This window comes from Stenella coeruleoalba (genome assembly GCF_951394435.1).
Source record: "Stenella coeruleoalba genome assembly, chromosome: 2".
NCBI lineage: Eukaryota > Metazoa > Chordata > Mammalia > Artiodactyla > Delphinidae > Stenella > Stenella coeruleoalba.
Window position 1 is genome coordinate 169,461,587 of NC_137147.1, and position 26,520 is coordinate 169,488,106.

Below are 26,520 nucleotides of genomic sequence, written 5' to 3' on the forward strand. Positions count from 1 at the left end.
TCCATTCTGTGGGCTGCCTTTTCACTCTACTGACAGTGCCCTTTGTTTGCAAAGAAGGTTTTAATTCTGATGTAGTTCAATTAATCTATTTTCATTCTTGTTGTTTGTGCTTTTGGTGTCACATCCAAGAAATATAACCACATCCAATGTCATGAAGCTTTCCTCCTATGTGTTCTTCTAAGAGTTGTATAATTTTAGATCTTACACTTAGGTATTTGATTTACTTTGAGTTGATTTTTATATGTGGTGTAAAGTAGGGGCCCAACTTCATTCTTTTGCATGTGGATATCCAGTTTTCTTCACAACATTTATTGAAAAGACTGTCTTTTCCACATTAAACGGTCTGAGCACTCGTTGAGAATCATTGACCATACCCACAAAGGCTTATATCTGAGTTCCCTATTCTCCCTCAATGTTAATTTTAAGAGAGAAAAAATTTTCAAGATTTTATATACAGTATGAGTTCAGGTATTATTTTTATGTTATAAAAATGTTATTTAACAAATAAAAATAATGCATGTTCATTACAGATAATAAAGAACTTACTTATAGAAAGTAAAGTATAAAAAAGACAAAAATCACTGATAATCTTATTTTGGTGTATTCTTATTTTGGTGTAATCTTATTTTGGTATAGATCTATAAATATTTCTTGATGGTATTTACCATCAAGAAATATTTGTAGATCATCTATGTAAGTAATTCAGTCTCATTACAAAATTGGGATCATGCTTTTTGATAGTTTTGAATCTACCTTCTTATACCTAATGCAATATTTTAACATTGTCCAAAGGCTTTTTTTCCTGAAACACATTTTGTAAATGGCTGTATAGTATTCCAATGTTTAAATAACATACCATAATTTATTTCACCATTTCCACTAGGGTTCCATATTTTATCTTGTTTGTAATTTCTCACTATTATAAATAATGTTGCAGTAAACATCACTGTACTTAAATTTGTACATATACTTATTATTATAACCTTAGGCATACACTACTTTAATAACAACAATGAAGAATTTTGCTAGAAGAAAGTAAAACTTTGCTCTAGATTCTTATATGTTGGCTCTTTCTAGAATGCCTTTCCTCAGTGGTATTCAAAACTGACTTTCCACAACTTTAAACATAGCTTTTTATCACAGAGATTAGATTTTCCTTTATAGTTATGCATACTTTCAAAATAACAGGACCACTATTTGTGTTCCTCCAATGGTGGACTCCAGATTAAAATTCTTAAGATTTTAGAATATATCATTTGGGAAACCAAGGAGTCATCATCTCTTACTATACCTTTTGATCTCAAATCTCACCTTGGTTTTAAAGTTTAAAATGTATTTTCAAAACTAAAAAATTAATTTTAATGCCAAAATTTCTAGAAGGTTGTTTTTGTTTAATGTTTTTTAATGGGTGGGGGTAGAAGTGCATTTTATTTGCTTATAGACAAAAGTAAACACTTCAAATAAATAGTAAATTTCTCATATTTTCTGGCTTAATAGCACAAATTTATTTGTCCCAAGTCTATCATAGATGATTAAGTCAAAAGTGAGTAGGCATGGAAAACTGATTTCTCATTTCCATTATTTTTCCCAATCTTTATGTGTAAATACTTATCTGATAGGGTTTGGTAGCAAATTTATTTTTGAGTCCTGATCTATGACAACTTAAAATTCACATTTCAACCTAATAATCCATATGTTTACAATTTAAAAGTTACATTTTTGTGACTGGGATAAACACAAGAGGAGGTTTCTGGGATGCTAACATTATTTTACATATTGACCAAGATATTGATTACAAAGGTGTGTTTATTTTGTAAAAATTTCTTCAGTTGTACTCCTAATGATTTGTGCACATTTCGGTATGTATTTAAGCTTAATAAAGAGTTTCTTTTAAAATTATATTTTAAGAGTTTTCTTAAGGATATGAGTCTCTACATTTTGTAGTTTAAATACTGAACAACGAAAATTCGAGTGGCTTCTCTTAAAAATTTAAGCTATGAAAACAATTTAAAACTGAGCTGTGTACTACGATTTTACAGATATAGTTTATTCTCACATCATTCTTGTAAGTTCAACAATTATTTTAAAAAGAGTGGATATATGTATAACTGACTCACTTTGCTGTACAGCAGAAACACATTTTAAATCAACTATACTCTAATAAAAATTAATTTTAAAACCCACAAATACATGTAAAATAACACACACACAATTTTCAGTATGCAAAAACACAGACTGCATGGACACCACCAAAGGGGCTCAACATGAAGCACTTTAAATGAAGTGCTGCAGCTGATAAAATTAACATTCTTAATTATTTAAAAGGTTTCAACTTCTTAAACTATTTTCTAGTTAAATGCATTATGGCTTCTTCTACCACCAATTTACCCCTGCTCTGCTGGTTGTAGCAATAAGTTGAACATTTCAGGCATCACCTCCACCAAAATTCAGAGAAATAAAATTAAAATTCATGTTGGCATTACTCATTAGGATATATTATGAATGCAGAAAAAAGGTAGTTGTGTTTCTCTGGCAGCTTAACGTCTTATTCCCCCTAAACCTTGTATCATATGACATCAGATACAGGTGTTAACAAATGAACACAGAAACGTATTAGCCATGTGGTCTCCTCCCAGCCTCCGTTATCTAAAGAAATGCTACAATATAAAAAACACTTTAAATTATTAATTATTTTAAATCACATGACTATTACCTTCTCTAACAAGTTTGCATAAACCACAGCACTTGATTCACCTTTTACTGCATTACTTCAGTGAGTTTCCCTCTGATTTTATATATGAAGTTTAAGTATACAGATGTTTATCAGGAACATATTTACATGCTCAGATGCTCAGCAAAGCCTTTTAAATGCTCTTCAGCCTTTAACTAATGTCCTAAATGATCTCAACATATTCTGGGCTTGGTTGGTACTACAGACCCAAGAAACTAGGAACAAAATAACGCTCGCCAGAAATAGCATTTATTACAACATCTATACCCAATACACATTGTACAGAGCCAACACATCCATAAATAATTAAGCAACTAAAAAAAATGTTTCCCACCTATCTTATCTGTATGCAACAGCCTAGCATAAAGAAATTCACTAAGTACCTGCCCACATAATAAAATCAACTACTTACATTAGAGGGCGGTTTTGCAGTCCTCATCCCACCTCCATTCTCATGTAATCCTCTCTCTTTATTTTCTGGCCACTAAATCCCATTAATCTCCCCAATAGGGTGAAGTAGAACATACTTAGAAATTTAGGATCAAGTTTAAAACTACCACCTAGGCATCCGTCAAGTGCAGATACTGGTATTCTCTCACAAATGGGTCCTAAAATAGGGGTCTGTCTGGGCTCCCCAACTGCCAAACATCAGCCTGGGTCCAAGAATCCCTAGACACCAGATTAGTCCCCATCGCTTGGCTTGAACCAATTCTTCTTTCTCTTTCTCTTCCATATTTTCTCTGGGCTATTCCAACCTGCCTTTATTTCTAATCTTGTCTTCTCTACACAAATGCTATCAAACTGTTTTCCAAAGACATGTTCCACATGAAGATTTCATGTTCCCACACAGTTTTCATTTCAATAAAATGAAGCGGCACGTGACTTAATGCCCTTTCGTATTCCATGAATATTCAGTGGGGTTTTTTCTTTCCTTCGTGAGATTTGGAACAAAATATTAATGAAACTTCAGAAAAACCAATTAAAGTTATCACCTTTGGTTTTAAATTAACGAATCAATCAAGTAGCTCTATTTTAGAGGAGAGAACTTCTGGGTAGGTAGTACAGGAGTGAGAAGCATGGGCTCTGAAGCCTGACAACTCGAGTTTAAATCTGCACTGTGCTAGGCACTAACTGTGACCAGGCAAATCACTCAATTGCACGGAGCCTCAGTTGGCTCACCAATACAGTGGAAACAATAGGACCTCCCTGGGAGAGTTGTTGCACGGATCTCACACTTTCATCCAGGAAAGCACTTAGAATCGTGCCTAGCAAGTAGTAAGCACTCAAAAAATGTTAGCCTTTATTAATATGCTAACGTGGGGGAAAACATAAAGCAGAGCATAACTACATACTTGCAGGAATAAGACATACCACTTTTCTCCAGAACCGTCTTTCAAATTAATCTGTGGCCAAGACTAATTATTATGGTGAAACTGATTACGTCACCAAGGCAGCATATATTTAGAGAACAAAGTACAAGGTAACAATTTTGGAGAGTTTTGCATTTTTTGTGAAATAAATGGTAATATGCTTATAGAATGTCGAAGCAAAATATGTTAGCAGTTTCACTTTAATCTTTCTCATAATTTGGGGGTTTTTTAAGTGTAACAATGATACAGTTGTAAAAAAAGTTTTCTCCCTTTCTGAATATATGGGACATTTTGCAGGTTTACTCTATTCTCTATTAAATTCTAAAACTTTAGTAGAAAAAGTAACCTGTAACATACAAATGCTCTTACAATAGTGTCCACACCAAGGCTTTATGACAAACATTTCTTAGTTTACCAATGCGAGGGTTAGTCTAAGTTGAATTATGGGAATATTTGTTTACGCTGACGGGGAACAGACGAAATGCTGCACAATTCAACATTAGTTTTAAAAAAAAAAACACCAACAGATAAAAAACCTGGAGCGTTTTAAGTCAACGTACAGCTTGAACTTGACACTAAATACATACATTCAGTCGACCTCTGACATCGCAGGGGTCCTGAAGCAGAACCAGGCCAGCTCGGGCCGCGCCTGGAGACGGGGCGGCGAGTTCGAAGCCGGAACGCGGCGGCCGCCCGGCCTCTGCGCGCTCTGGGCGCCGCTGCCTGACCAGGGCCCGCGGGAGCCCGGCCAGGCGGGGCTGGGAGCTGTGGGACGGGGGTTTCGGGAAAGAGCGAGGGGGAAGAGGGCCGGAGTTTAGGAACCCAGGGAGTGGAAGCGAAAGGATGCGGGGGCCTTAAGGAGCTGGACCCACACGCCTGTTCGGGGCGGCAGGAAGCGCCCACCCGGCCGCCGGGGTTGGAGGAGGGGCCCCAGCGCGCCCGGAAGCTGGAGAGCCACCCCCTGCTGGACCGCGAAGTGAGATCCGCGGTTTCTCTTCTCCGGACCCTCGAAATCCACGCCTGCGTTGCCCGGAGGCCTCAACTCCATGATTTATGCAAAACTACCGGGCACCCGCCTGTAAAAGGGGTAAGCGTCCCTGGGTGGGCTCGAACCACCAACCTTTCGGTTAACAGCCGAACGCGCTAACCGATTGCGCCACAGAGACTCTGATGTGGCGGCGTTCTCCAGCCATAACCTTTATGAAGAATAATAAAGGCAGCGTGACTGTTCGTTTCTTTTCTGCTCCCTGATGCCTATCATTAAAATCAGATTTTTCCACTTAACATTTCTTACCCTTTAACTCTATTTTCCACCTTTAAAGCATATTGGAAAACTATAAAATACAGCAAGATCAAGCAGAATTTCAGATTGCAACGTGTTTTAAAATACTGCTGTTCCCCCCCACCTCCCCACCCCTCCCATTTGGAACGTTTTGTTTCAGGGAGATAACTATTTATTATGTTTGTTTTATAGGGAAATAAAAATTTTAATCTTTAATCTTATGAGTTGAGAAACTTTCCTTTTATTTCAAACTCTTTGTCCAGTACTTTGCTCACTCATCTTCATAATTTACTTGCGTAGCATTCCCAAGGTCATCTGAATTGTATTTGCCTTGTTTATTTTTATTTTCAGGTATTATTAAATACGTATATGCACTTCCTATTTGTTGTGTACTAACCTATAGTACAATTACTTGTCACTAACATCTTGTTACTTGTAAAGGACATTGGGGGAAAAGCTACAGTCACATTCTTTCATCCCTGTACGCTGTAGTTCATTGCTAAATCCGCTCTTGTTTTTTCCTTGGAATTAGCCTGTACACCCACATTTGAGCCATGCCACTTAAAACGTACATTTCATGGGATATATATAACCCAATTTGAGGAAAGAGAAGTTAGAGAAGAAAAAAAGTATGATTTATGACTAACGCCTGAAAATCCCTAACACAGAAACACCTCTGGCAAACGTTACATCCCTGTAAATACCCTACATGAAAATCTTACCCTTTGTGTGAATAGTTCCTGATGCCTTTTGAGGTACTCTTCAAAACTCCAGGCACTTTTTTCTCCTATTCCCGCCTCAGAGAACTGCTAGTTTCCACTTGACAACTCTGTACTTAAACTTTTAAGTTACTAAATTGCTCTGTCCAGAATCCCTTGAGAAAGAATTCGTATCATGATTTATAGAAGTTGTATGCGACCTGCCTTAGTCCAGTCAATATTTTGAGTTCCTGTGGCTTGTTAAGACAACTTAAATTGGCTTTGGAACCAATTAGTGGAGTTCCTTGAAAGCGCTGAGATATCAAACAGCTGTGAATTCATACCAAGCTGTACCAGTCTGGTCTCAAAAAACTTTTAGAAGTGCACTTGAAAATTTTAAATTTGAAAAAAAAAAATCTAGGAAGCACTTATAAAGAATATATAATGAGTCTGATTTCGTTATATGATGCTACGTTCATACTTTATGTTTTATGTACCTGTTAATGTGAGCTAAAACTATTAGGCATTGGTTTTTCTTCTCTGAATACCAAAATGAGTATTCTCTCCTCTGCTACTGTGCTTGTGACTATTCAGTTAGAACAGACTGCAACTAGTACCTCACCACCCCTTCATTCAATATTTACTCTGCCGTTTAGAATATTAGGAACAGTTCTACTCATGTGACTGTCTTAAGCTCCAATCTCTTTTCCTCACTTCAGTCATCATACTAACATTTTAACTTCTAAAAAAGAGAGATGTTGAGAAACAGTTGATGAGAAAAAAATAATTCAGAAAGAAATAATTAGCTCATTGTATGCTAAAAATTTTTTTCTATGTGAGGATCATTGTTTGTTTAAAATTCAGCCTGGTTCTGTAGTTGTTAATTTTTTTTTTTTTTTTTTTTTTTTTTTTACAGTACGCAGGCCTCTCACTGTGGTGGCCTCTCCCGTTGCGGAGCACAGGCTCCGGACGCGCAGGCCCAGCGGCCATGGCTCGCGAGCCCAGCCGCTCCGCAGCATGTGGGATCCTCCCGGACCGGGGCACGAACCCACGTCCCCTGCGTTGGCAGGTGGACTCTCAACCACTGCGCCACCAGGGAAGCCCAGTTGTTAATATTTTTAAGAAAATAAATTGTTCTGTCCACAGTTCATTAGCTTTGCCTTTTGGTCTCTCCATTTGTAAATACTTCAAAAGAACATATAAATATTAAACATATTGAATGGAATATCAACATTTCACTCCAATTACGTATATCAAATGCAGCTTTTATGCAAAATGCCCATTTACAAAAATAAAAGCATGTGTTGTCACCTAAATCTTTGTGATTGTCTCATTTTAGGCCTTAATATCTATGCCCAATTTTTAAAGACAAATTAAGCCCACTGCATTAACTTTATTATTTATTTATTTTTGGCTGCACTGGGTCTTCGTTGTGGGCTTTCTCTATTTGTGGGGAGCAGGGACTTCTCTTCATTGTGGTGCCCAGGCTTCTCACTGTGGTGGCTTCTCTTTGTTGCGGAGCACGGGCTCTTAGGCGCACGCGCTTCAGTAGTTGTGGCTCGCGGGCTGTAGAGCGCAGACTCAGTAGTTGTGGTGCACAAGCTTAGTTGCCCCGCCAGCATGTGGGATCTTCCCGGAGCAGGGATAGAATCCGTGTCCCCTGCATTGGCAGGTGAATTCTTAACCACCGCATCACCAGGGAAGCCCTGGATTAACTTTAGAAACATACATCATTTTTCCTGAAATTTCAGGGTAACCCACAACAAATGATTCTTAAAGTTTCATTAATACTTAGGTCTTTATAATTGCTAAAAGTGAAAAGGACTGGGCATCTTGCCCCCTTTTTGTATATCATACACAATGAACTGCAACTTTAACTTTTCCAAGAATGTGCCCTATCAAAGAAGCTGACCTCTGCAGATTAATGGGCCTGTATATTTTATTTCCTTCTTAGAGAGGAAAAAAAGAGAGAACATCTTGCAAATGGGATCCACCTGTCTTGACATCCAAGGCAAGATGGACTACACTGATTTATAGACCTTCCTGGAAGCATGAATCCAAGGCTATCAGAAGATGTGCCTCCAGCTTCAAACCAACATAAGAGGCAACTCACAGGATTTCCATTAACACAACTGTGCATGACCTTAATTCTTTTCAATTCCTGTATTTCAAAAGGATTGAGTTGTTAAAAATGAAAAATCCAGTTAGAATGTAAAAGAAATCAATGAGGTAGAGAAATCATCTCAGTAAATGGAAGATTGTGCCACCAGGAAATCAGTTAAAAGAGAATGCTGGGGACTTCCCTGGTGGTCCAGGGGGGTAAGATTCCTTGCTCCCAATGCAGGGGACCCAGGCTCCATCCCTGGTCGGGGAGCTAGATCCTGTGTGCATGCCGCAAATAAGAGTCCACATGCTGCAACTAAAGATCCCACATGCTGCAGCTAAGACCTGGCGCAGCCAATATTAATTTAAAAAAGAGAGAGAATGCTGAACCAGGAGTCTCTAAGAGCAAGAGAAGAACTATGAGACCAATTTTCAAAACTAACTGAAGTCACATTTTAAAACTGATGTATAGTAAAGGGGAGTCAAATCCTTCCAACCAGGCTCAAGCTTAAATGATATTTCCTACTCATTAAAAGTATCATCTCATTCAAAATTGTTGACTAAGGGTCAGTTACCAATTTAGCAGGCCAGTAGCAGCATGACACAGAGCGGTATCCATAGAGCATACTTCTCCCATAGTTGACCATTAAATTGGGTCTACACATAAAATAAGAAAATTGAGACAGGTATATTAGAATATCATATCTGTTTTTCCATCATTTTAAAAATTGTGTCAGCTGGGAAATTTTGTGAAATTATTCAGACAATAATCTCCATTTTATTTTTAATTAAACAGACATGGTATATGAGAAAAGGCAAACTAAGGCAGAAATAATATACTGATATTCTATTCGGTTCAATCAAAATTATTAAAAATTATAGGTTTTTTTTCTTCATGAACCTCTCTTTTGGAGGTAGAAATCCTTTTCGATGGTTTTACCAAATAATCCAGAATGAAAATATTAATCATTGCTTATCTCAGTAGTGAAAGAGTATGATTTGCTAACAATATCGATGATTTCAACTGTGTCCAGACCAATAGAATCCTTGATCCAGCTAGAAATGGTGGGGAGTGGAGGGTCTGGGAGCAGCACAGATTTCCACTTTCTTCAGTAGCATGGGAAAACTGCTCCAGGAAGACCCTATGGGTATCTCAGAAACTTTCATGGGTTCTACCTCTCAGTCCGCCGCTTGACCACACCACCATCCATGAGGTAGCCACAGCCTTTTATTTTCCATGATGTGTTCACGTTCACAGGAGCAGTTGGAGGCAAGTTTTTTGCTATCCCGTCTATACAGTGAATGCACTGACAAATTCCCAGTCCTGCCTTTCTGAACTCACCCATTGGAAATTAACTTTAAAAAATTCAGAACAGGGCTTCCCTGGTGGCTCAGTGGTTGGGAGTCCGCCTGCCGATGCAGGGGACGCGGGTTCGTGCCCCGGTTCGGGAGGATCCCACGTGCCGCGGAGCGGCTGGGCCCGTGAGCCATGGCCGCTGAGCCTGCGCGTCTGGAGCCTGTGCTCCGTAACGGGGGAGGCCACAACAATGAGAGGCCCGCGTACGGCAGGAAAAAAAAAAAATCAGAACAGATATCCTCTTTTCATTTACTTCGAAAGAATAAAGAGGGCATCCCTGGTGGCTCAGTGGTGAGAGTCCACCTGCCGATGCAGGGGACACGGGTTTGTGCCCCCGTCTGGGAAGATCCCACATGCCGCGGAGCGGCTGGGCCCGTGAGCCATGGCCGCTGAGCCTGCGCGTCCGGAGCCTGTGCTCCACAACGGGAGAGGCCACAACAGTGAGAGGCCCGCGTACCGCAAAAAAAAGAATAAAGAGAATGAGCAGACGCCAAAGGGAGATTCCATTCGAACTCAGAGACCGTAGAATTAATAATAGCTGCCCTGCCTTAGTCATAGACCCTATTGGAAAATAACACATTATATTTCTTTCGCTTCCAAATTGTCGTACAGATGCTATTTAAATTTTTCAAAGATCAGTAGTTCTGTTTAAAAGAAATGAAAGAAAAATAACATCTTAAATCAATCAGAGGGTATAATTTAGATGAAACCAGAGGATCCAAACCTGCGGTCATTAAGGCCAAGATGCTTTATTCAGGAGAAATACCAGTCACTGGCACAGCACTTCTTCCAGGGAGTCCCACTGAAGGCAGAGTGAAAAGTAAAACCACTGCCCCATTTCCACAGTTCCAATAAAATTTCAGGTATGGGGAGTGCGTACAGACCAAAGCCCTGGGAATAGCCTCCTCCTTGCAGCTACTTCCTGTAAATGGATAGGAAACCTTGAATTAAAGTCAACCAAATCACTGAGGAGATGGTACCTGGTAAAGAGCTGGTAGTCAATGAACTGTTCACTCAATGAATAGTTAACCATAGCATCGTTAGAATTTTTGAAGGCATATAAACGTTACCTTAGGTAATTTTTTAATTAAAAAAATAAAGCAAGCTCAAGTAGATCCATATTTGAAAGGTTTGGTAGTATTACAACATGATTCATCCTAGAACATTGTAAATAACAAGTGCTCTTGTATAAAGTATGATCCCACCAAAGGATGTTCTTCAAATATGAGAGATCACGAATAAAGCACTAGCCCAGTGCCCTGTGTTTATGATGTAGAGTAAAAGTTATCTTTTCCCTGTGGCCCTTTAAGGACACTATCACTCTTCCAGCAGCCCAAGTTGAAATCCTGACATCATCACAGGGGACACGGGTTCGAGCCTTGGTCCGTGAAGATCCCACCTGCTGCAGAGCAAATAAACCTGTGCGCCACAACTACTGAGCCTGAGCTCTAGAGCCCACCAGCTACAAATACTGAGCCCGCATGCCACAACTAATGAAGCCTTCACACCTAGAGTCCGTGCTGTGCAACGAGAAGCCAGCGCACTGCAACGAAGAGTAGCCCCCGCTCGCCGCAGCTAGAGAAAGCCCCTGCGCAGCAACGAAGACCCAGCGCAGCCAAAAATAAAAATAAATAAATAAAAATTTAAAAAAGTATTTAGTGGAAAGGAGGAGACAAAGTCAAAGTTTAGAGATGTTGCAAAGGTAGAATCTATGACTTTGTGACTGACCCAATATAAGAAAAGCCTTTATCTTTTTAAATTTTTATTTATTTATTTATTCTTATTTTTGGCTGCGCTGGGTCTTCGTTGCTGCGCAGGGGCTTTCTCTAGCTGCGGCGAGCGGGGGCTACTCTTCGTTGCAGTGCGCTGGCTTCTCGTTGCACAGCACGGACTCTAGGTGTGAAGGCTTCATTAGTTGTGGCATGCGGGCTCAGTATTTGTAGCTGGTGGGCTCTAGAGCTCAGGCTCAGTAGTTGTGGCGCACGGGTTTATTTGCTCTGCAGCAGGTGGGATCTTCCCGGACCAAGGCTCGAACCTGTGTCCCCTGCATTGGCAGGCGGATTCTTAACCACTGTACCACCAAGGAAGTCCCTTCACTACTTAATGTTAATCCAATACATTCCATGTTCCAATTTCCCTACATAAAACGTAAGCTCCAATAAGTGTGTACCAAAAAAAATAACATTTAATGAGCATTTACTGTCAGATACATGCATTATATTTATCTTTCATCTATTCTGTAAGATGGATACTATTGTTATACCCATTCTATGGATAAAGAAACTAAGGCTTATAATGGTTTAAAATTTAAACCCCAAGCCTATTTAAACTTTAAATAACTTGCCCAAGGTACCACCTGCTGTTCCTTGTTGCTGTACCTTTTTTTTTTTTTCCACTCATCCCTGTACTTAGAATATCCTTCGTTCGTCATCTTGCCTATTAAAGCCTTACTTCTCCTTCAAGCTCATATAGTGGCCTCATCCTATGAAACCTTTCTTGATCCCTCCAACTAGATAAAATCTTTCCCTCTTGTAAACCATCTAGCACTTCTTCCTTGGCCAAACCTCACATTATATTGTGGCCATGTTTGCACCTATTGAATCTCCGTTCTAACCTATATACTCCTTGAGGTCAGAAATGTTATCCATCTTTATACCTCCCATAGCACTTGACTTAGTCATGCTAAATAAATGTACTGAATAATTGAAATAATAGTGAAAGTGAAAGAGCTATCTATATTCAATATTTGTTCTAAAATATTAGTGGAGTTTACAGGTTCCTAATATGAAGCTGACTAAAAAATTAGTACTAGAGATTATCAAAGGAAGCAACAGGAATCCCAAGCTGATCAAAGAAGAGACTAATAAGAATCCAAATCGACTGTCTCTAGAAAAACTTTAACATTTTTTTTAAAGTTTAAAATACTGCTATTTAGGGAGGGTGGGAGGGAGGGAGACGCAAGAGGGAAGACATATGGGAACATATGTTTATGTATGACTGATTCACTTTGTTATAAAGCAGAAACTAACACACCATTGTAAAGCAATTATACCCCAATAAAGATGTTAAAAAAAAAATACTGCTATTTCTAAAGGTGATTTTGGTACCATTAAGGCTGAAGTGCTTTTCTAGACTTATTCATTTAACAAACACATATATAAGACTTTGTTTCAGGCACTGTTCCAAGGCCTTTGCAAATATTTACTCATTCAAATTTTATAACAACCTTGTGAAGTAGGTTCCATTATTATCATCCCTGTTTTACAGGTAGAGAAACTAAGAAGTTAAGTAACTTACCCAAAATCACACAGCTAGTAAGTGACAGGGAGAGTTCAAATTCAGGCATCCTTCTCCAGACAACTCACTTAACTGCTAGTCTATCCTGCCTCTTTTTTTTTTTTTTTTTAGTGCACAGTAGTTCTTGAGTACTGTACAATAGACATTTTTAAAAAATAATTTGGAGACTTTAAAAATCTTCCACTAGTTTAAAGGTTTTTTAAACATGATTTCAGACTTAAAAGTTGCAATAGTACAAAGAATTCAACCAAATTTCCCAAATGTTAGTATCTTACTACACTGACTTTATCCTTTTCTCTTTCTTTCTCTCAATATTTAATTTTTTCTGATCTGTTTAAGAGTAAATTGCAGATGTAATAGCCCCTAAATACTTCAGTGTGTTTCCTAAAGTTAAGGAATTCTATTACATAACCACAGAACAATGATCAAAATTAGGACCTTAACATTGATACGGCACCATTAGGGTTAGGACTTAATCTGTAGATCTTATTCCAATTTCACCAGTTGTTCCAATAAGGTCCTTTATGGCAAAAGAAAATTTAAGATCGTAATTTGCATGTCATTGTCCTGTCTTTCAGTTTTCTTTAATCTGTAACAGTTCCTGAGTCTGTGTCTCTTTCTGTCTCTTACATACCATAACTTGGACATTTCAGCAGAGTACAGGCCAGTTATGTTGTAAAATGTCCTTAAATGTCAGGTTGTCTGGTGTTTCCTGATGACTAGATTCAGGTTAGGTGCTTTTGCTCCCTCTAACACATTTAGTATACTGGATACTGTAACATCAATCTGAAATAATGGTAAAATGAAAAAAAAAATGAGGCTAGAAGAAGCACAGAGAGATGAGTGATGTCGATCATGAGTCTGGCAGAAACAGAACTTCTCAGGATTCCTCAACATCATATGTACAGTCTCAACTATTTAAACAGGAATATTCTTGAAATAATAATTTAAATTTTATTTTAAAGTCCCCTAACTGTACCTCTTCTTTGTTTGTTTCAGTTATATGTTCACTGAATCACTATGACCTGACACTTCATCTCCTGAGAAATAGCCACCAGAAAGTGGAACAACCGTTGCCTATGATTTTTGGGTGGGATGAAGCCCTCAGTGAATGGTCATTGAGTTTTGTGGTTCAAAAATAAAATCCTTGGGCTTCCCTGGTGGCGCAGTGGTTGAGAGTCCGCCTGCCGATGCAGGGGACGCGGGTTCGTGCCCCGGTCTGGGAAGGTCCCACATGCCGCGGAGCAGCTGGGCCCGTGAGCCATGGCCACTGAGCCTGCGCGTCCGGAGCCTGTGCTCCACAACGGGAGAGGCCACAAGAGTGAGAGGCCTGCATACCGCAAAAAATAAATAAATAAATAAATAAATAAAATAAAATCCTTTATCACTTGGTTATAAAGAATCAAGTCTTCCTCACCTGTTAACCTCTTGGTGAACAGATACATCTGAATTTCTGAAACTGAACTAAGACTCACATGGAGCTGCTGGGGTTTATCAGAGTTTGGACAAGTGTGCCTCTTGTCCTGGACTGGCTGCCACAAAACAGTTTGTATTAGTTGGGGCTCTTCAGAGAAACAGAACCAATAGGACATATATACATATACAGAAAGAGATTTATTCTGAAGTGTTGCCTCCTGAGGTTATGGAAGCTAAGAAGAACCACGATCTGCCATCTAGAAGCTGGAGGCCCAGTCCATGCCCAAAGGGCTGAGAACCAGGGGAACCAATGATGTAAGTCCCAGTCCTGCCCAAGAAAAGGAGCACCAAAGTCTGAGGGCAGAACAAGAAAGATGTCCCAGTTCAAAGAGAAAGGTCCTTCCTCTGCCTTTTGCTTTAGTCAGGCCCCCAATGGATTGGATGATGCCCATCCACACTGGTGAGGGGGATCTTCTTTACTCAGTCTACTGATTCAAATGCTAATCTCCTCTAGAAACAGCCTCACAGACACATCCAGAAATAATGTTTTACCAGCATTTTGGGCATCCTTTAGCCCAGTCAAGTTGACACATAAAATTAACCATCACACAGCTCTTAAGCATGACCAATAAAACATAGGGAGCAGAGATTTTTCAAAGATTTAGCACTGTCTAAATAATCACAAAAATCCTTTCAGAGATAATAGGGGATCTATGCACAATTCAACAAGGGATCTCAACAGAAACATTGTGCCAAGGGTTCCCCTTTGTCAAGACCAGGAAAGAGTTTGTGATCTGTTTACTTAGAGGGAAAAAAATCCAACTTTCTTTATGAGCTAAAGAACCAAATACAACTGTCTACGGCAGTTCAAGAGAATTCTTTCCCCATCATGTGAGCTTCACCTTACTACCATATTTTTTCTAACCTAGGGAATGTTTTTTACGCTTTCTTTTCCTATTAAGATTGCCAGTAACAAAAATACAAAGACTAAAATTGAATCAAGAGATTCTATTGCCCGAGTGAAGAGATTTTTCATTTCTGAGAATTCTTACATTTAGAATAGAGACATTTAAAATCATTTGTCTAGGTCTTCCCTGGTGGCTCAGTGGTTGAGAGTCCACCTGCCGATGCAGAGGACACGGGTTCGTGCCCCGGTCTGGGAAGATCCCACATGCCGCGGAGCGGCTAGGCCCGTGAGCCATGGCCGCTGAGCCTGCACGTCCAGAGCCTGTGCTCTGCAAGGGGAGAGGCCACAACAGTGAGAGGCCCGTGTACCACAAAAAAAAAAAAAAAAAAAATCGTTTGTCTAAGTTCACAGGCATAACAAATACATATTTCTTTAAAATTAATAATTTGAAGGCTTTTGCTTGAAGTCGTACACTAGGTTTTAAATTAACATTAAGCATTCTAACAATAAGAAATTGAAAGTCTCAGTTCATAATTGACTTTTTAACTGCTTCATAGAATACACAGAGAAAGTGCCAAAGCCCATATCATCAACGTAAAAGTAGAATTATATAAAAGGTTCATGCAGGTGAGCACTTAAATTTAGATTTATGCATATAATTTACTTATTTTAGATGGGAGACTTTAATGCAAGGCTTCTTTTTCAATAAGGTATGAAAGAAAATCCAAACTGACAAGTCTCTTGAATTATCAAGTAATTTGAGAATAAGAATGTCTTCAATGTAATTCACTTTACAGTTCTGGAATTGCAGTTGCGGTACTGGCATGAGGATAGACATAGAGATCATGGAATAGAATTGAAAGCCCAGATACCTGTAACCAACTGATTCTCAACAAGTGTGCCAAGGCAATTCAATAGGGAAAGAACAGTCTTCAACAAATGGTTCTGGGACAACGTATCCACATGCAAAAGAATGAAGTTGGATCCCTAACTCACGCCATATACAAAAATTAACTCAAAATGGATCAAAGACCTAAATGTAAGAACTAAAATCATAAAACTACTAGAAAAAACCGTCAGCCTTCATTTTCATGACCTTGGATTGGGCAACAATTTCTTTAAAAAAAAAATACAAGCACAAGTAAAAAAAGAAAAAAATAGATAAATTGGATGTCATCAAAATTGAAAACTTTTGTGCTTTAAAGTTCCCTGTTAAGAAAGTGAGGGGAAAAAAACCCCACAGAATGAAAGAAAATATTTGCAAATTATATATCAGATAAGAGTCTAACATCAAGAATATATCAATATAAAAACTCTTAAACTGCAATAATGAAAAGAAAAATAACCCAATTTAAAAATGGGCAAAGGATTTGTAGACATACCTTGGAAGAAGCTATACAAATGGCCAACAGACACATGAAAAACTGCTCAATATCATTAGTCATTAGGGAAATGTAAATCAAAGCACAATGAGATATCACTTCACATCTGCAAGGATGCAATAATAAAAAAAGATGGACAATAACAAGTGTCGACCAGGAGGTGCAGAAACTGGAACACTCCTACATTGCTGGTGAGCACGTAGAGTGATACTGCTACTTTGGAAAACAGTTTGATGGGTCCTCAAAATGTTAAACATAGGGCTTCCCTGGTGGCGCAGTGGTTGAGAGTCCGCCTGCCGATGCAGAGGACACGGGTTCATGTCCCGGTCTGGGAAGATCCCACATGCCATGGAGGGGCTAGGCCCCTGAGCCATGGCCGCTGAGCCTGTGCGTCCAGAGCCTGTGCTCCACAACGGGAGAGGCCACAACAGTGAGAGGCCCACGTACCGCAAAAAACAAACAAAGTGTTAAACATAGAGTCACCATATGACCCAGCAATTTTATTCCTAAGCACTTGAAAACATAGGGCCACACAAAAACTCATACAATAATGTTCACAGCAGCATTATTCACAATAGCTCAAGCTGGAAACAAACAAACAAACAAAAAAAGATGGAAACAACCTAATCCATTAACTGACGATTTGACAAGCAAAATGTGCTATGTCCAGTTCATGGAATATGATTTCACCATAAAAAGGAATAAAGTATTGACACATGATATGAGATGAATGAACCTTGAAAACTTTATGCTGTTTTTTGTTTTGTTTTGATTTGTTGTTTCATGCAAAGGTAAAGAAGCCAGACTCAAAGACCACATATTGTATGGTTCCATTTGTATGAAATGTCCAGAATAAGCAAATCTACAGAGAAAGCAGAAGCCAAGGACTGGAGAATGGGGGACTGGAGGATGACTGGTAACGGGCATGGGGTTTCTTTGGGGAATGATTAAAATATTCTGGGATTAGATAGTGATGATGGTTGCACACTCTGTAAATACCCTTAATTGTACACTTGAAAGGAGTGAATTTTATGGTATGCAAATTATATCTCAATTAAAATAAATAGAAACAGGAAACATAACTGTGCCTTTGAATTGTTTACTGGTGTAGAAATGAAGGCACAGAGAATTAGCAAAAGTGCCCAAAGTTAGCAGTGGAACCTGCTTTCTGATTTGCAAATCTGTGTATTCTAATCTACTGTTCACTGTGACTAGCGGGGTCTAACCCAACTCCCGTGTTGAAACTGTCACCTGGTTTCCGGTTAATTACTGAAATTTGATGACAAATCTGGCAGGAAACATTTCCTTACCTACTCACTCTGTAAAATGCAGTGGCTTGATATCTAAATCTACCTCTGTATTATCAGTTTATTTAGGATCAAATTTTAAATCAGTACACGGTGACTGAAAACCTTGCACATGCCCAGTCCCATGCACGTTTCTGGAAATGCAGAACTCAAGGTCAGAAAGTCAGGGAATTAGAGATATAGATTGAGAAATCAAGTGTCTGGTGGTGCTGGTTTAAGTCCTAAGATGGGAGGAAATTGCTGGGGAAGAGCAAGCAGAGAAGAGAGGAACTAGAACGGAACCCAGGGAACAGATGTTTCAGAGCCGTCAGAGATCAGCCTGCCAGTGACAGGCACTGATAAGAAGTGGTTAGTGAATGATAGAGGCAGGAGAAAGCTACCCTACCTGATAGGAAACCTTGTATCTTATCACATTACATTGTTATTATCTGTTTACATGACTGTCTCCCTTGCTCCTTGGGTTTCTGCCTCCCTCTACTGCAGAAAAGTATTTCAATAAGTCACCAAGACCCTCCAAATTGTCAGACTCCATGGACTTTCACCACTCCTTCTTACTTTATCACTGTATTGTATTTGATACTGTAAACAGTCCATTACCTTATTTTTTCTTAAAATGTGGGCATAAAAATGGTGCTCTTCTCCTGGGGGCCCAGAATGGGCGGCTCCTTGGACATAAGGCTGAGTTGGTGCTGCAGAGAACCCTCCTTGGACGTGTGCCATTCACCTCTCCCGAGCCCCTCACCCTCCCAACTCCACCGTCTCCACTGCAGCACGAAGATCAGTCAGAGTTCTTTGTGATGCTGCCCCTATGAAGCTCTACCCAGGGGATCCCACCACAGGAAACAGTTAGACCCAGATGTCCATAGAACAGAATGGTAAGAGTAGAGTCCTGGCTTCATCCAAACACACTGCCTTGTACAAGCTTCGTGACCCCTCTCCTGGTCCCATCCCCTTTGCAGAAGCCTCTTCCTCCGTTGACTGTCTAAACTGGCATGCTTCCTCCCTAGTCTCATGGTGCCAACCCCAATCTCTATATAAACAACTTATCAATTTACATTTCTCTTCCAGAACTGCTCCTGAGGTCCAACACCATATATCCATCTTGTCCTTAAGAAACCTCTCAAATTCAACATGCCAAGAAAAGGAACTTTCTCCCAAGACATGTTTTTCCTACATTTCTATTATCATGTACCCTTTAACCCAACCTGCAATCTAGGAATCATCCTATCTCTTTCCCTCTCCCAAAACCGACTGATAAGGTAATCCTATCCACTCTACCTCCATAAGATATCTTAGATCCAACAGCATTCTCATTAGTGTGCCGCATGTTACAGCCTAATCACTTCTTCCGTAAACTGCTGCCATTAACTCCCTACCTCCCATCATGCCTTTACCCCATACAAGCCTCCAATTCACTGAAAGAGTGATCTTTCGAAAACACAAAACTGAATATTTAATTTACTAAATGAAGAAGTTTCAATAACCTATACCATGGTTCCCACACTATGCACAAGTCACCCTTGGGCACCACAGTGAACTCAGGTTTGCTATAGGCTATTTAATTTTTTTGAGGGAAACGCAGCAACATCTATCAGACACCACACAAACTACCACTATTATGGCATTTGGAACTAACTACGTAATGAATGGAACTGTTATTTCTCTTGGCCTAGGGTACCATGAAAAAATTAGAGAGACACTAAGGGTGCAGTGAACTGAGAAAGTTTGGGTACCTATGACCTACCAAATATCTTCAAACCCTCTAGCATGACATAAACTGGTACCCACCTCTCCAGCTTCATCTCTCTCATCACGCCTTGTCTTCTTCCCTAGTCCTACTCTTCAATCCAGCAGACAAACTTGCATCTCTCCAGACATGTCCTTTCTGCCATCCTGAGTGGTCAGACTCTGGCTCTAAGAGAGTAGAGACGTGGCCTACCCAGGGTTTAGGGGTGAGACCGGATACCCTTAAAAGAACACAAGATGAAGTAAACAAACCAAAGAAGTCACTCCACAACCCCTACACTGGGTGGATTCTGTATGAGTTGGATAATCTGAAGTTAAAAAAAAAATTGGTTGACTATTCTTCAGAATTTCACATGTATTTGTCAGGCCAAGGAAAGGGGAGAGACCAGCCCCGTGGTCCTCATCTTCTCCCCCTTTTCTACAGAGGTCTGTATTTTTCTAGGGCAGAAGGCAAAGAGGCAACCAACAAAGCAACAGTAAGACTGTCTTTGTTAATGGCTGTACCACCCCTTCCTTCCCTGAAAAGGGGCCTAGCACCTGAGTTATATAAATGACTGCTCTTTTCTCTGTGCCCCACTTTATCTCATTTTATCACAGCACCTCTAATATTTTTGCACTTACCTGTTCACCTGTCTTCTCTGCTTGACTATAAACTTGTGGAGGGCCAAGACTATGCCTGATTTGGTTCTGTATTCTCCTCACCTAGCAGAGGGCCTGATACATAGTAAGTGATGAATGGAGAGTTGATGAATAAATTTCAAAGAGGGTGTGGGTGAGCCCCACAAGAAGCTCAAGCAAGTTAGAAAATAAAGTGTCCATTAGACTAAAAAGTCCAAAAGTCACTGATGATAGCAGTTAAAGATGTTTCTAGAGAGGGACAGGGACAAACGGGTTTGCACATGCTGAGGTGCAAACTAGGAGACGTGGCAGTGCTTACCAAGTAAAAACCACTCCCGCATTTCCTCCTTGCTATACAGAACTTCAGTTTTCTTTAGGCATCGAGAAGATTCCCTTTGATGTGGAAACATGGGCCCAGTTCCTAAACTATATCAAAATTCTGACTGATGAGATGTAAGAGGAAATCCTTTGGTGGGGTGTTTTTGGAAAATACTTTACCTCCTCTACAAGGCTAAGGCTGATGAAGAATAAACTTTCTGCCTGCCTTCCCACCTTTGCACCCATGGTGAAGATGTGATACTTGAAGTGTAGCAGCCATTCTACAACCATGAGGTAAAGGTCAAGTGAATTTCAGAGCTGTGACATCACTGAACCCCTGAGAAAATATTAGCAACTCTTTACCTACGGACTTCTTGTCACGTTAAAAACAAAAACAACAACAAACAACAACAACAACAAAAAACCTTCTGTTTCAGCTGGGTTTTCTATTACATTCTAATTTATACAGGAAGAAAGAAAAGAGAGACAAGTGAGTATAGACCCCTCTTTTTAATAAACATAGTACAAATAATACAGATTAGCAGCTAAAAGACAGTTTATTTCAGTTGTCTTTGGAAATGAGGCTGGAAATGCAAGTGTAATGAGGGTACAGGGGCCTCTACTGCCAGAGAAGAGACTTGGACTGTAATTCTGTTGGCATTAGGGAGTCATAAAAGGTTTCTGAGTAAAGTTTTAGGACTTCCAGAAGGTTACTTTGGCATAATGAGCAGGACCCATATGTGCCCAAAGAGTAATGCGTCTCACGGCACTTGCATTTGACATGATTGTACTGGCGTCGCCCACCAACGCATACGGCAGGAGTTCATACCATGTGGGAACGCCCCTCGCTCAGCTCACACATGAGTAAGCGAAACAATAACCATGCTGCTTCCCCATGCTTGTTGGCCTAATACTAACAAACATAAAGTCTCAAAGCAAATGAAATATGACATCATTTCAGTGCTGCCATACTATGAATAGTCCCTGGGAAAGTTACAAGCAAACAAAACTTCTGTTAGTGAAAAGTAGCAACGGTAGAAATATACATTGTATGAACTCCTGCCATGTAGAATGAGAACACGAGACCACATATATACTTCCAAAATACCAATTCCTGATAATCTGCACAAAAAAATTAGACGTGCCAAAGTAACATCTTGCATGCTAGGCCTGAGACTGATTTTTCAAAAGTGTTTCTATAATGGTGTGGAAGGTTTTTAATTTACTTCCTTTTAAAAGCATTTTTAATGATTAGATCATATAAGAATAAATGCTCTTATGCTTATTCATAGTTTCAAACATGTTTTCTCTTCTCACTAAATGTACTCAGAAAACAAATAAGCTTACAACAGAGAAACACCAAACTAGGGAAATCTCTGTGATGTGAACATCATATAACAAACACAGTAGAGGAAAAATACTAAGGAATGGTGTTTACTTTGTCATCATATATGTGAACAACATCCTACAAAGATTATTACTAAGAAAAAGAAAAGTGTCATTGTTTGTTTTTTGCACTAGGAATTGATGTTAGAGATTTTTTAAAAATAAATTTATTTATTTATTTTTGGCTGTGTTGGGTCTTTGCTGCTGCGCTACGCACAGGCTTTCTCTAGCTGCACGAGCGGGGGCTACTCCTCGTTGTGGTGCGCGGGCTTCTCACTGCAGTGGCTTCTCTTGTTGCGGAGCCCAGGCTCTAGCCCAGGCTCTACTTCAGTAGCTGTGGCACACGGGCTTAGTTGCTCTGCAGCATGTGGGATCTTCCCGGACCAGGGATCGAACCCGTGCCCCCTGCATTGGCAGGCAGATTCTTAACCACTGCACCACCAGGGAAGTTCCAAAGATTTTTAAATAAATTATAACAATCTTTTTTTTAATACATTTATTTATTACTTACTTACTTTTGTCTGCGTTGGGTCTTTGTTGCTCCTCGCGGGCTTTCTTTTTTTGTTGTTTTAGTTGCAGCGAGCAGGGGCTACTCTTCATTGCTGTGCGCAGGCCTCTCATTGCGGTGGCTTCTCTCGTTGTGGAGCACGGACTCTAGGTGCACGGGCTTCAGTAGTTGTGACTCGCGGGTTCTAGAGCGCAGGCTCAGTAGTTGTGGCACACGGGCTTAGTTGCTACGCGGCATGTGGGATCTTCCCGGACCAGGGCTCAAACCCGTGTCCCCTGCATTGGCAGGCGGATTCTTAACCGCTGCACCACCAGGGAAGTCCAATTATAATAATCTTATGATAAAGTACAAACAACAAAAAGGTTAACATCCTGCCATAGGTGGCTCTGATCTTTTTATGAAGAATTGATACCCCCTTTGGATTCCTTCCTATTCCCCTCCTTCCTTTTCTCCAAAAGGAAATCACTTTTGAAGTCAATATATATCCTTCCTGGTAATAGCACTATACTTTTACTTCACATGTGTATATCCGTATCCTTTACTTACATGATTATTCATGTGTAAATTATTAAATTCTTTATATGCTAGTCACACATTCTGAATATTAATCCTTTGTCAAGTTCATGTCTTGGAAATATTGTCTCCATTTGTCCTTTTATGATGTCTTTTGTCATATATATATTATTTATTTTAACATAATTCAATTTATCCTTTTCTCTATGGATTGTGCATTTTAATGTTTTAAGAAATCCTTCCCTACACCAAGGTCATAAAGATATTCTCCTGTATTTCCTTCCAATATTTTTAAAGTTTTGTTTTTCTTATTTAGGTTTTTGGTCTATCTGAAATTTAATTTGTGTGTAGAGTAAGGTAGGGATCTAATTTTATTTTTGTCCATATGAATGTTTGTTTTTAAATGAGAAAAAATAAAGAAGGAATTAATCCCTCCTTACAAACTGTAAACTCTTCAACATCAGATACCATGTCTGATTTATACCCTTCTCCCCAATACACTGCCTCGATGGGCTTTGAACATTACTAGTACTAGATATCTAGATATCTAAATATATGATACTTTTTTCTAGCCCCACTTGCTTATATACAAAGTTGTCCATCTAAAATAAACTGAGTTGTGCCTTAATTTATCTCCTTTGAGCAGGAAATAACATCTTAATAGTATTAACTTGGTATTAAGTACTGAATCATTCCAATTAAAATGAAGGGTAATAATAACTTTCTAACTTTGCCTATTTTTAGAAATCTTGTCTGGAAAAAAGAAAATCTACCTACCCTTCCAGTGAGACTCATTTTATTTGTTCATCTACCAGGAGAAAAGCATAACAAAGCAGCAGGAGCCTGGATTAAAACCTATTTTTAAAAGACATAAAGTCAACTATTTGAGTCAGAGAAAAACACATGCAAAACTCAACTTGATAAACATATCATGAGGATAGCAATTCACAGATTTAGGCTCTTAATAAGGCCTAGTTCCATTGGTTTAGTTCTTGCAAGACCTACTTCCTTTCTCCTTTCTTTCATAAAGAAATAGTCTGAAAGTAAGATATGAACATAACCTAACTTTAATCAAAGCAATAAATGAAAACCAAGGAAGGTAATTTTTAAAAAGAACCATTCTAAGATTCTTCCAAAGAATACTAACCTGAGACATTTTTTAAAAGATTCTCCTTGTAAAAGTTTGAAATCTTTTCAAATAATTCCAAGAGCATTAGAATCACATACGGGAGGAGCACTTGTATTTTCTTCTGGAGGATATGGTTCTGACAGACCTCTAGAGGAGGTGAAACTGGCCAGAAGATTTGGGAATAAAGTGAAGTGTAGTTGGTAATAAATATACTGGGAAGCAAAATCAGTTTATTTTCAAATATTGTACGGAGACTAACCTTTCTACCATGACTAAAAGACGAACTCAGGTCAGAAAATGATGTCACTGCTTTAAGATTCGTATTGACTGAAGCTCTTCACTTGAAATAGCTTCTATCAGCTGGTTCTTTAACAGAACCAAGGCAAATTCTGCCCAATTCCCCCTTATCCCCCCCCCAAAAAAAAGCAAAAACAAACCCCGACACTCTCTACTACTAAGATAGAGCACAATCAGGAAATATCACCTTCTGCTCTTTTAACGTAGCAACATATTTCCCACTGTTTCACTGAAGAGCGCTTAGAGACCTTGAACCTCAAAATCATAATGCGTCTAGAGAAACTATCCGAGAACCACAATTGGGGGGTGTTATGTATTCAAAAGCATCGGTCTCTTTTGAAAGAGTTCACCCTCTTTTTTTTAAAGGATCAAAGTCAACTATGAGTGTAAAAGAAAAAGTCATTTTCAAAAAAGTCTGGCCTTAAAAACATAAGTATCTTAGTGCTTGGGGTTCCCTCTGCTCAAAAGAAAACAAGAAAAAGTGATTAATATTGCTGTCTTCTCTGCACGCTTCTCTTAAAATGGTCTTTGGAAGTCCCTTGGGAAAATGAGATCCACCTATCCGAAGTATGCCACGCTCACGATCACTGCAAAAACGATATTCTAAGCTTAAAATATATAAAAAGGTATTCACTTCTGCGTAAGCCCTGAGCCGCCTCCTGGGCGGTGACGCCTGGCTGGTGGGACGGCGCCGCGCGAGTCCGGGCGCTGAGCCGCGGGGAACGAGGGCGCAGGGCGAGCGCACGGCTAATTAAAGGAGCTGTTTGGGTTCTAAATAAAACCTGTCTCTACCAAACCCACTCACTACCTAGCCTCACCGTCCCTACCACCCCCGCTCCCCGACACGCAGAAAACATCAAGTGAGACGGGCGGGGGAGCGCGAGCCCAGAAAGGGAACTGAGAAGAGAAGCGCCTGTGACACAAAATGGAGAAGGAGGAACCGAGAGGGGAAAGGAAAGAAGGAAAAGCGGGGAAAGGAGGTTGTTAATCAGAAAAGCAAAGGGGCGATGGGGTAGAGATTACAGGGAGGAGAGCCGAGGAGAGGGGCGTTGAAGGACTAGAAACACGAAGTAGACGAAGTAAGAGACAGAGGAAAGAAAGACGTCCTAGAGGCCGAGGCTCCATTTTCAGCAGCGCCATTTCGCTTTTCCTTTCGCCGCGTTTTGTTTGGTTTTGTTTGCAGCCGGTGGACGGGCGCCAGCGCAATTCTGCAGCTTCAGCAGCTTTGGTCCGACAGATGGGGAGGGACGCAGGGCCCGGGCGCTGGCGCGGCCCCCTCCCCGTCCTGGACGTTCCGCGCATCTCCCGCCCGCGCTGCTCCTGGCGGCAAGGCGGCCCCCCCCTCGGTCCCCGGCCCGTAGGGGAGACGGCCCCGGGGCCCGCGGCGACACCCCCGGGGCAGGCACATAGAGCCCTCCAATTCGCCCGCGGCGTTGGTGGTGGGCGCGTGCCGCAAAGGGATGGAGGAACCGAGAAGCGTCGAGGAAAGAAAACGAAAAAGACAAACTGTACCCGAGGGGAGGAGGGGAGGGCGCACGCTGGGCGGGGGAGGGAGGCCCGAAAATAGACCTTTCCCGGGTAACCGGGGGCCCGGCCCGCCTTCGGCCCCGGGGTGAGCGGCCCGCAGAACACCTCCACCTGCGCCCGGCGGCGGGAGTGGCGCGGCTCCGTTCGCGCACTCGCGCCCGGGCTGCGTCCCCGGCCAACCCGGAGCCCTGCTGCCCGAAGCGGCGCCGGGCCCAGGCCTCCAGGCCTCTCCTGGGCGCAGCCGGAAGAACGGCCAAGGTCGGGCTCGGCCGGGAACCTCAGGCGGGCCCGGAGGGAAAGACGGGCCAGCGCCAGCCTCGGGGTGCCCGTCTGAGAGGCGGCACGGGACGCCGGTCTGCGGGGTGCGAGTCCCAGGGATTTACGGTGCGGGCGGTGCCTCGAAGCTCCTTCGGGGTTAAATTCTGGAGCAATGGGAGGCGGTTCAGTAAACAGAAAATCAGGTTTTCTCACCCCCGACCCTCAACTGATGGTTTCCGTCGACTGAGTGTCCGTTGTAAGAGTGTCCAACGCGCCCTGGGTACATTTACTTCGTACTCCTCTCCTTTTTTTCTTCACTTGCACTTGACATTGTCTTTCGCTCAAAGTGACGTCCTTGCCGGCGCTAGAG

The 26,520-nt window shown here is 40.7% G+C and overlaps 1 protein-coding gene and 1 long non-coding RNA gene across 3 annotated transcripts in view; both read right to left on the reverse strand.

Annotated features, from left to right (window-relative positions):
- The window catches only part of LOC307182395 (uncharacterized protein), a gene marked incomplete at its 5' end in the record, with an annotated part of 150,171 nt that extends 144,877 nt beyond the window's left edge, over positions 1-5,294 (reverse strand). The window contains 2 exons of the mRNA XM_079913621.1: positions 4,689-5,138; positions 5,234-5,294. Of these exons, the coding sequence (XP_079769747.1) occupies positions 4,689-5,138; positions 5,234-5,294 (511 nt within the window). The remainder of the gene's footprint in view (positions 1-4,688; positions 5,139-5,233) is intronic.
- Positions 5,295-10,139: 4,845 nt separating this feature from the next.
- On the reverse strand, positions 10,140-25,871 carry LOC307182461. 2 transcript variants are annotated; one of them, XR_013827179.1, is made up of 3 exons: positions 22,434-25,871; positions 19,639-19,817; positions 10,140-10,463 (listed from the first exon to the last, which is right to left on the reverse strand). It is a non-coding gene; the product is annotated as an uncharacterized lncRNA (long non-coding RNA). The 2 variants fall into 2 exon arrangements; XR_013827180.1 differs by lacking the exon at positions 10,140-10,463 and having other exon boundaries at positions 19,091-19,817; positions 22,434-22,760; positions 23,717-25,871.
- Positions 25,872-26,520: the final 649 nt, after the last annotated feature.